Source organism: Pelecanus crispus, chromosome 21 (assembly GCF_030463565.1).
Source record: "Pelecanus crispus isolate bPelCri1 chromosome 21, bPelCri1.pri, whole genome shotgun sequence".
NCBI lineage: Eukaryota > Metazoa > Chordata > Aves > Pelecaniformes > Pelecanidae > Pelecanus > Pelecanus crispus.
In genome coordinates, this window is record NC_134663.1 from 5853210 (window position 1) to 5864775 (window position 11566).

At 46.0% G+C, this 11566-nt stretch overlaps 1 protein-coding gene across 1 annotated transcript in view; it reads left to right on the forward strand.

Moving 5' to 3' along the window:
• ANTXR1 (ANTXR cell adhesion molecule 1) overlaps positions 1–3774 on the forward strand; it is a 107622-nt gene extending 103848 nt beyond the window's left edge. The window contains exon 18 of the mRNA XM_009480171.2: positions 3502–3774. Within this exon, the coding sequence (XP_009478446.2) occupies positions 3502–3774 (273 nt within the window). The remainder of the gene's footprint in view (positions 1–3501) is intronic.
• The last annotated feature ends 7792 nt before the right edge of the window (positions 3775–11566 follow it).

Consider the following 11566-nt stretch of genomic DNA (forward strand, 5'->3'; position numbering starts at 1 on the left):
GCATTTGTACCCAGGGCACTAGTAAAATACTTTCTGCCTCTCATGTGCAATGGCATAGTAATTTGTTTCCTGGATATCTCCTTGTCATTCAATCTGACAGTTCTCCTCCCTTAGGAGATGCTGGCTTCTCCATCTCCTCTGAGGCAGTGTAGCTGCCAAAGTCCATCTCAATCCATCTGGACTGAAAACTCCTCTCTGGCATTCTCCCCCCGCCTCCCCCATCTGCATGGGTGAGAGAAATGTCAAGGAATGAAACACAAGAACTCTCTTGGTCTGTCAGTTCACGTGAAAGGAGGAGAAAGCCTGAACTGTGTATCTGCCCTTCACGCATGTTAGATGCCCTGCAGAATTACCCACAGCGCTGTAGTAGAAAGTGTTGCCAAACAGGTCACTGTTGATTCGCTGCAGAGCAGCCGACCCAGGCAGCAAAGGAACTAGGAGGAGATAGGGAACGACATGCCTGAGCTGAGAAAAAGGCACGCTCTAATATGATTCTATGATTCTATGATTCTAATCTGTTTTAAGGGGAAGAAAGTTTGAACTCCGAAGTTAGACCAGTGTAATGCACAAGGGAATGGGGAAGAGGTATCTGATGAGAACAGCTACACGCTGTGCTCGCTCTGGGTCAGGTCTGGCTCTCACGTCTGCTCTCCTGTCCTGTCTGTTCTCTGGTCTGCATCTGAGCGGCTTGTGCTCAGACTCCCGTCCAGCTACTTGTTCAAACCAGACAGCATGTCCAACAAGCCCGTGTTAAAGCATAGTTATCAAGGGCAGTGGCGACTTAATCACGTTTGAAAAAAGAGCTCTCTAATTTCAAAGCGACCCTATTACTGGAGAAAAAGAGTTATCATTAGTCATGGATATAAGCAGTAGTTCATGAACACAGACTCACTAGGTTGTAGCTGACTACAAAAACTAGTGCAAACATAGTGCAGCTGTACATTGGTATGAATTGCTAGCACCTTTTTTATGATAATGTCATTGCTGATCTGTCCAAGCCAGTTTTCGTCAATAAGAAGTTAAATCTTTGCCAGTGCACAGGATGCACAGGATGTGCTCTCTTACCCTTTTGGACCATGCCTTGGGCATTGCTGTGAGTACTCCATGGCTTTTAGTCCTCAAGCCCTGCCCCGGCCCCAAACCCAAAATTTTCTGAGCCCAACTGCATCCTCTTGAATGCTCTTAGGATGGTGCTCAGTTCCATTTGGATCAGCAGCACCATAACCTCACTCCTGGAGCATCCAGACAGAGTATCTCTCCACACAAAAACAATTGCAATTTTTTGTTCTCTGGCTGGGATTCCTGGACTGCTGCTTTTTGTTCGGGTTTATTTTATTCTCAACATAAATATAAAGAAAACAAAACTAGTGCAAGTAATAGCCTGAAACTACTAAAGTTGCATTGCAGGAGACGTGGAACTAGAACAAGGAAAACATTCTCATGCGGGGGGTGTCTGAGTAGAATTGGTTAATCTTGGGTTCAGACTTTCATTCACTCAGCAGGCCTGCCCCACCATATTTACTTAAAATCACAGCAAAGTGCATTAAAACAACGTTAAAGCAGAGACACCAGCCCGCAGAGAGCAAATAGAACCAGGGGCGCTCTGAGATGAGACAGCAGTGTGCTTATTTCAGGCTCTCCTCTCCCTATCAGATGGTGCCCCCTTTTTTTGTCAGCACCAGAAATGCTGGGATGCCGCAGAGGGAGCGTAGTGTTTCTGGTCAGGGCCGTTGCCCACTCTGGCACTTGTTTTGTATTGGCATTTTGTCCTGTGCAGGGGATGGAGAACGTGTCCCCACTGCACCGATGCTAATGGTAGCACAGAGTACACAGCAACCCTCTCCTCCCTTTTCCGTCTATGCTGTCATGCTGTAAGGACAAGCCTTAACTGAGAGAGTATTAATCCTCCAGGAAAGGCATTGCCATGGGCGTATTCATGACCGTTACGTGGGTCTGCGCTCTTCCCCGGAGCCCGATTCCTCGAGGAGAGCCTGGGTTGAAGCCAGAGGTTCTTCCTGCTGACAGAAGGCCAGGGCCGAGCCATGCAGAGAGGGTTCAGCTGCCACTGCGCTCAGAGCAGCCCTGAGGTTATGCTCTCATTTTGAACTTGATGCAGTTCAAGGGGCTGTGAAATCTTTGTTTTCCTTAAACGACCTTTGCTTGCACAAGACGGCCTGCATTCAGCTGTGGGCTGCACTGCATACTTCATCGCTTCAGCAAGGAATCCACTTTCCTCTGCTGAACGGCTAAGGCTCAGACAGATGTTTCTTCAGACCCACAGAGCATGATGCTATAATTGGCAGAGCTCTTGGAGAGGAACTGTCTGTATCTCTTTATGTGTCAGCCCCTTCCACGCCAGCTCCTCTCATCCCTGTCAAATCCTTCTCCAGCACCCTTCTGCCTTTCTACCAGCATCTCCCTTACTTCACTTTGGGTCCCCCTTCTGCAGAGCATTTGCCCGTAGGATGGGTACAGCAGGGAGAAGATACGGAGCCGTGCAGAGGATTCAAAATGGCTGATGTAGTTACCCCAACAGATTTACTCCAGCCTGCATGGGGTCAATGCTCCATTTGGCATTTTTTCACCAGGAAAAACATTTACTTTGAGAGAGGAAAGAGGAAAACAGAAAAAAAGCTCATGCTTACAAATCCCAAAACAAAGTATGGACTCAGAAATCCTCTAGTGTTTTTTGGATGATTTCATATCTCAAAAAATGAATCCATAATACAATAATGCTGATTATGACATTTGAGTATTTGCAGTGGGATCTTTCACAGGTGGAACTTAGGAGGAAAAAAAAGGAACAGCTCGGAGGGCAAAGGTTTTGTTTAACAATGTACAGTAAACTGTAGCTTAGCACCAAAGAGTGAGAAAAGCAGTCTATTGGCTTCTCAGGAGCACTAGAATATCAAGACATCCTAATGAAGAATGGCTGTATTTCAGGAAAAATTCTGAGCAAGAAACTGTCTTAGTTAAACAAGTCTTCCCTTTTGCCTGGTTGGTAAACGATTAGAAATAGGACACAAAAGCCAGGTATTTGAAGGAGAGAGAGGCTCCAAAGGCGCAAAGGCCAGATTTCATGCTGTCGGAAGTTTAAAACTGAGGTCTGGGACGAGGCATCTGTAGAGGCAGGGACCACAGGTCGTGCAGTGCCTCAGGCACCAGCTCTGAAGAATACGAACAGCTCTTGCCAGCCCTTGCAGCTTCAATATGACTTGAAGTACTCGATGCTCTGTTTAAAGATGCTGGAGTCAGAAAACAGTATGAAAGGATTTCATCCTCCTTCACTGCAGAAGCCGTTGTTAGGGCTTAGCCTCTTGGCTGCTCAGTACAGGACTTGCTCTTATAACAACTGTCTCTGAGAGAGAGGGAACAAAGCGGTGTGCCCAGGAATACTTAAACTGACGTCAGATTTGCGCACAGCCAGGAAGGTATCTCAGCTGCGATGCCGTTGCCTCGATCAGTAACTGTGCTTTTCCACTTTGTTCTCTTTTGTTTTAGGGCCGTTGCATCAATTTCACCAGAGTGAAGAACACAGAGGCCCCACCCAAATACCCGCTCAACAACGCATACCCTCCGTCATCTCCACCTCCAGCACCCATCTACAACCCCCCGCCCCCGGCTCCGATCTATACCCCGCCTCCACCCAGCTCATCCACACCCCACACCCCATCCCCGTCCTCCACGCTCCCACCACTCCCCCCACCGCCCCAAGCCCCTCCACCCAACCGGGCCCCCCCTCCATCTCGGCCCCCACCTCGCCCAACAGTCTAGGGGGTCAGCCTTGCTCCCGTCTCTTCCAGAAGCGTTCGAGAGGCTTTTTCAGCAGTACTGTATCACATCCATCTTCCGGGGGGGTGGGGGGGCTAGAGGAAGCCGGACCGGTTTTGAAATGGGTGACAACAGAACGAGTGACTTTGTAGTCGTCTTTCTCCTTTAGTTTTCTCTTATTTTTAAAATCCCTTGCGCATCAGTGCCACCAAACTATCGAAGCAAGAAAAGCCAAGAGACTGCAAGAAAAAGGCAAAATAACTTGAGTTCCATTTCAGCAAGGCTCTCCCCCCTCTTTGTCCCCGACACTTCCCTGTGCCTTACTGTGGTGATTCCAGGATACATTGAAAAAAAGGAATGAATAACTAGAGTAAGCTCTCCAGAAAGGCAATTCTCCCCAGGGAAGGACTGCAAAAGACTCTTCCAAGTGCAGACATCCCAGCTAGCTACCTGGAGACAACTGCACAAACTTCATGGAACAAGACTCAAGGTATGACAGAAAGCTGATCACATCTCACTCACGTGCCAGCTGCCAAGCAAATAATGACAACAGCAGGTCTGCAAGTACAGAAACCCTTGTAAATCTGAAAAGAACTGATGACAGGCAGCTGTTCCCATGGACCATGAATTGGAGAAGGGAAGGTATTGTCATCTCGGAGGGTCCAGAAAGGAGAAGGGGTAGGTCTCCGGTGTCTGGATTTGCGTATGTTGGTATGTGGAAGTGCAGGTGAATGCAAATGGAGTGCCACTAGGAAAATGAGTTACATGGAAAAATAAACCAGCCAGTATGTCACAAGGCTTTGACCCCATCCCCTGAGGACAAGGAATAATTGACGACAGGTCAGCCTTCAGCGCTCCCAGTGGGACAGAGGAGTTCATAAAAATTGAGCAAAGGAATCTGGGAAAGGTATGGTTGACAGAAGAGTCTTTGCATTCAGTTTAGACTAATTATGTCCATCAAGTTAATAGCTTTGCAGTTCAGCAGTGTAATTTAATGCTGGTTTCCATTTTAAAAGGAAAGTTTCTGAGTATAAACAAGAGGTTAGATGTATCAATTTCTCTAAATTCAGTCTGCTTGGGCTCCTTGTTATTGTCAGTTTGAAATGGTTATCACTGATGCGTTTCTGTTTTTTCTGTAAATTGCATTCTTTCACCCTAGAAATGTTTCCACGTGGATTTTTATTTTTTGTTTTCCTTTCCTGAATAAGTAGCCGATGCCTTCCAAACTCGTAGGGAAGAAGAGCCAGTGTGCTTACTCACTCTTGTCAACTCTCAACAACATCACTTCTATTAGCAGTTGTTGACTAAGGCAAAAATCAACACACCGGACATGCAAGATGGGAATCAGTCTTCCAAGAAATGCACTGGCTGCATTTCTCCATGCTTTCTCCTCGCCTTCGTGGGACCCCCACCATAGTCCACAACATTACGTACGCACATGTTTTATCCTATAGCAAACCTTCTGAGCACCTGCCTTTGCAACACAGTGCTAGAAATACGTGAGATCAGTCAGCACTTCAGTCAAACCTCTGGCTCTCTAATTTACTGTCAGGATCAGTTCTCACGAAATGACTCTCTCTCCGGAAATTGCGAAGTCATAAGAGGTAAACCGTCTGTGTAGCTGCAGTTCTATGAATATCTAAGGGTTCTCATAATCATATAATTTTTTACCAGATAAAGAAATGCTTTGCCAAGTACTTACTTCAGTGCTGCTGGAAATATTAATTCTAGCTTTTCTAGCAAAAAAGAAAAAAGGAAAAAGAAAAAAAAATGCTCAAGGAGAAAAAGGAACAGACAAAAGAGACTCAGTGGAGACTTGACCTGGGACCCTTTTGGTAAGGACATTTGTGAATGAACCCTTACCATGAGACTCAGAGTCAGTCTACCTGTCGTTTACCAGCCTTACCCACCGCTAGGTCAGTGTGTCATCTGTTAGATGAGACAAACACATCACTCACGACGGATCTGAAGACTCAAGCTACAGCCAAGGCTGGCCGTTCTGCAAAAAGGCCGATTAATTCGCCCACAACACTGTTTTGTCTGCAGGCAGCACAGAGCAGTCCCCAATTAGGAGCAAAACCAACAGTTTTGCTACTCGCCATGTCAGATTGTATCAGCTACAGGCCGTGGTTAGTTCAACAAGACGACTTTGTGATTGTCAGGTGGGAGTGGGAAGCTTTTAACACCCTGACACAAGTTTGGTTGGACTCCCTCTTGTGATGGATGGGATCTAGTTAAATAGCTGTTTGATTTGGTTTCATGATGAAAGGGGTAAAAACGGGGAATAGTGTAATACAGGATCAATAGATATTTCTCTTAACAGATCCTCAGTATTTCCAAAAAGTTTGGAAAGGAAATTGATTTTCAACAATACGGCATTGAGAATTTTATTTTTTTTAAGTGTCAGTTAACCAATAAATCTAAACCTACTGCTGGGGAAAAGAATAAAAGCAGTGTATACTCCATGATTAAAGCTAACTTCTTGAAGATGTATATAGAAATTTTCATTGTCCCCAAACTAAGGGGAAAAAAAACCCCTACAAAATTAAAGAAGCAAAATAAGACCTAGATCAGGCTAGAAAAGTCATAATTTTAAAATGCCCCCTGTGTAATCATCCAGTTTATGAATAAAAAACAAACTCCAAATTTTTTGTTGTACATATTGTTACTGCATGCTTACCATATGTTAGATGGAAGCATTTCCTATCCATTGTGGATAAAAGAACATTTTTCAAGTTGTAGTAAATTATTATAAAGCCAATGACATTTCATGGCATGTTATCGTATCAAGCTGTGCTTGTTGTATTTTGTTCTTTATGGTTGTATTGCTTTTTTATAAATGTATAAATATTTCCTGTACTGACGAACACCTATTTTACATAGCATTAATTGAAGCGCTAGAGCTCCAGGCTGTGCACGCCCTTGCTCCACTGGCAGAGTTCTGCACATCGATCCAGGCTGGGGTACGGCCAGAGCGCAGCGGGTCGAGGCAAACGAAACGGGTGCGGCGTAACTGGCAGAAGCAGAGCACCCATCTCGGTTTTGGTGGACCCTTGCTAATGTTCTCAGAAGAATTAGAGCACGTTTGGTGGCAGACTTTGTACCCGGTCTTTTATTTAGGATTAACCTAAATGTGGCTGCTGAAATGGCTTCCCAAAAGTACCGCACATGCTTTTAAAAATTATACTCCTTTTATGCCGGTCCCTAAAGATTGACTTAGGAACTGAACGTGAGGCGCTCAAGAGTGAAAATTTGCTCCTGAATTTAAATCAGCTTCCACTGAGAATTAATGCTATGTAAATGAGGTCGAATTAGCTGGTGTACCATATACTGATATGTGGTACCCTATGTATTCTCTGTCTATAAAACTTTCCTAGAAACACATTACCCAGGCTATCAATCCACACTAGCCAGTTTTTAAGTAAACGTTCATTGTAGATCAAAAGGAGTTGAGTGGCGCTACGTCTGCTCTGCGATTTCAAAAGACTTCAGCATTAAAAGACTTCAGCAGGTCTCACTGTTTACTGGTTGCACATGCTCCTATATAGGCTGGTCTAAACAGCAATAAACAGATGTCTGATGGCATTAAATGAAATGCTCTAAATAGGTCACTTTGATTACTCCCGTTGTTTTTCATTCATGCAAAACTTTCTGTCAGCGTGTCTTGCAGCCTCAAAGGACTAAGCAGCTGCATTTGACAAAGATTCAGAGTTTTTTTCTTTTTAATTGCTAAAACGTTACAAATTGTTGCTGGCTGTATTTTGGAGCATTCACCCCCATGAACTTTGCAGTCATCCAAATTCTCTCTCTACTCCTTGGTGTGTGAAGGCATCTTCTGTCACTGTTTATTTTGTGGAAGGGGGGGAATGTCTGGCTTCTGAGAGCTCTGGCGAGATTTGAGGGTAACCAGTCGGTAACATTGCCTTGTACGTGGTGCTGATGCAGCAAAGGCAAACAAGCCTTCTGTTTTGATGTTGAATCACATTTTGTCAGTTCAGCCAGTGCTGTGCAATGATGTTTTACTCCCTCTGTTTGTTGCATGTGTCATTTGTTAAATTCAGTCATTACTCTTGCTGACCTTGATGTTATTATTAAAGAACTACACAAATTTGTGTTGGGCTCCACAAGATTCATTGACTAGGCAAAGCGAACGAAGGAGGAGGCAGGAGAATCCTGGGCAACAAGTTTTCTCGTGAAACTGGCTTTCTGTCATCCTGGAGAACTTAAGCTTGGTGATTTTCTTCTGGACAGCCCAGAGCACTCCTGCCTGACACAAAAGCTGTTTTCATTCGGACATGACACAGCCTAAACCGTCTGCTCCTCTGCTGACACGCAGAGCCTCGCCTTCCAAACGCAGGATGACTTCTCATTTCGCGCAGCTAACGCGGCAACCTTTAACAAAGGCATCCTTTAACAAAGCATAACGGCTGCTAGCAATAACCAAGCATGTTTCCTCTCGCATTTACTGATAGCCCTTCTTTCTTCCTCTCTGCTTACCTATCACTAACTCATCTGGATTTTGGTATCGTTGGAATCTTTTATTCCACAAAGAAGATTAACAGAGCATGAAGAAGTTCAGCCTCAACACCCTGCCCTCTTTCAGCAAACGATCCAAGCCCAGGCTTTTTAGCTTCCTCTGAAAATGTGAGCAAGCAGTTTCCTCAAACCTTGCAAGTCTAGGCTCAGTCTGGATTTTTCTTGCTTTATTTTATTTGAACCAAATTTGTTTCTAGTAAACGCAAAGAGGGAAGCCGCTGTACTCAACAGGTCCTGCTCTCTCGCTCTGAAAAAAAAGGTGCTTTTTAAATGGAGACTATCAAAGAAAATCAGTTGCTCTTCTCAGAAGAGGAGAGGTGAAAAAGAAAAAAATGCAAGGAAAGTTAAACATCAGCATAGCCCAGCCTCAGAAGCGATGATGCAAACCTGCCAAGCCTTGATGGTAGCTCTGGGTCTTTCAGGATATGCTCTTACACAAAAGTGGCTGTGCAGCTGGACTTTGCATAAAGTCCCATCGCTACATTGAGGAAAAAACTGAGAAAAGCACTGTAGTGAGACACAGGCAGGCTTGTTTGCCCTCTCAGTCAGCTGCCAGCCCCGCTGCCTCAGGAAACTCTCTGCTCCCAAGCCTGTTCTCTGCCCAGGGAGCCACACTGTGCTACCATCGTGGTAGCCTTTGTCAGCATACATACAACAGCACAAAATTTCCCCAGACAGAACACTTTTTGGAGCAAAGTTGCTCCAAAGCCAGGCCACGTGGACAGGAGGCTGCTAAGTAGCCCTGAGCATGTGGCCACTCCCCCATCTTGGGCTCGGTCCTGATTAGCCACCTGGCTCCCTCAACAAGCCCCACCTGGGAGCAGGTCTGGGCTCCAGAGCCGGGGCTGCCGGGGAGGGAACGGGTGGCTTTGTGGCTGCATGAGGTGGTCTTGGAGCGGTTGGTGACAGAGTGCCTTAGGAGCCAGCTTGCGTACAGAGCGGGGAAGTAAAGGAGACCGGGATGGTGCCTGCAGCAGCTGGAAGAAGCCAAAATGGTGAGTCCTGGCCGGGCCATTTCCAGCAACTTCTTTTGGCTTTGCGTTAAGGCTTCAAGGGAGAGAGGCTGCTTTCTCCTGGACTTTGCAGCTCTGGCTGGAGGCTGTGCTGGGGTAGATGGCAGTCGGCACAAACCTGCCTTAGCACACAGCTACGTGAGTGGGGTGCGGAGAGCAGGGTGTGTTGGGGGGGGTCTGCTCACCTTGCAGATGAACCCTGCTTGTTCCTCTAAAGGCTCATCTGGCTTTGGGCAGCTGAGGAGTTCCTTGATTGGCAGGGAAAAAAATCACTGGTTTTTCTAATTCTGGCAAAGAAATCCCCTTCTGAGTCATGGATAAGGCTTTTGCATGGGGACTGGTGAAAACACCAGTGAGACTCAAAGCATAGTAGGATCCTCTCTTTGCTGTTAGCGTTGCTGGAGAGTGTAATGCACATTTTTGAAGAAACAGTTACAAAATAACCTGTAAAAATAACACGAGCTACAGAATAAATTGTGTCGGGGACAGACGGTGGCTGAAAGTCTGTAGCATGTTGCCAGAACAAACTTCTTAAGATTATTTATATATCTTTTAATATTTAAATGCTTTCAAAGGTCCTTCTTGCTAGCGGGAGAAGGTAGGATACCTTTGAAAGGCCCAGAGCACCAGGGAAGGTGACTTCTCATGCCGCTAGGTCAGTATAGGTGTTGCCCAAAGTAAGGTGTCCCTGATAGCGAAGGACTGTCCCCTCGCCAAGGGGATTTCCCGGTTCCTGCTGGATAAGGCCTGGAGCTGTAACCTGCGCCGCGCTGCCTTCGGCGGCGATGTCGTGCGATCTCGTGAGCTAACCACACTGCAGCCTGAACAGGAATTTTTCTAGTTCTTCAAAGACATTAAATCGTGGGGCCTTCTCCAGAGCTGGAGGAATTAATAGGGATGGAGAAACTATAGCATGCAAAAATACCACAGAGAGTGGAAAACTGAACTTAGCAGATGAGGTAACCTTTACTTGCAAGAAAGCTGGGGATTTCTATATTCCACTTTCCATTCCCATTTAAAATCCTTCCTGGCATATCCTTGAGGCCTGCTGCTGTGTGCCTCTGGGTGTGTATGTCTTCAGCTGCTTCCAGAAGATGCTTAGTGCTTATTTTCTTCTTGCATGTGAGATCTTGTGATCTTTTTGTATATCCAGGGCTCACTAATAGACGACTGGGAATGGGGGTGTCAGGATGCCGTTTCTAAGTATTTCTTACTCAATGGAAACTCTCTGGGAAAGAAAAGCCAGGCAGAAATAGAGTATGTCTCTATTCCTTAAATCTGTTTTTAGTGATGGGTGACATGTGAAATGTGAGCATCTTTGGCCTTAGAAAGGTTTGCCTGCCTGTCGGCATTGCCATGTAATATCCTATTTTGCCACTGCTATGACTTGTGTAGGCAAACCTTGAACTGTTTTTAAGAAAAGCTGGGAAAAATCCTCTGGGAAGGTGAGAGGATTTTTGACTCATCTTGGCTCTGCAGTGCCTGAGCTCAGATTAAATTAAAATTTCTGTACCTCTCAAAAGCTCTGGACTGGACTGAAATGGTATGGCTGAGGAGAGTGCTGGTTTTGTTTCCCAGGTTTTATTTAAGGTAGGGCTCACAAGTGCCCTGATGGGCTGCGATATTATCATTTTCAAATGCAAATCAGAAATCAGTGTCCCTTTTCTTCCGCTCAACCGCTTGCATGCTGGTTTGGACCCAATGTTCCAATGTCTACCTGTGCTTTTGGCAGGGGGTGGGGATCGGCGCCATGGGGCAGAGCTGGGGAGTCACCGGGAGCAGGGTCAGGGATCAAGCTAAGCGTCGGCAAAGGGCTGTTTTTGGGGGACAGTGAAGGGGCAGTGGCTGCTGGTTTCGGAAGAGCCCCTGATGTTAATGGAGCCTGATTCCAGGTTTGCCTCTGCTCCTGGGAAGCCATAGCAAATCCTGCCTGCGCTCAGAGAGGCTGCTGGGAGTGCTTCACAGGGTGTGTTTAATAGATCCTGTTTCTGGATGGTTCCTTCACCATTCACGGCTGAGCAAAGTGCCTCACCCTCCCTCTGCAGAATGGCATAGCAGGCTCTCTGGTAACTACAGCAACGGCAGATGTGGAAAAAATACTCGGAATGGATCGGAGGTATTTTTAGCTCTCTCTAATGCAGTGCAGTAGCAGGGAGCCAAGGGAATCGGCATGGGATATATGGGCAGCATTTCCATTGACTGCCAGAAAAGAGTCCGCAGGGCAGAACTTGGGAATTTCTGTTTTG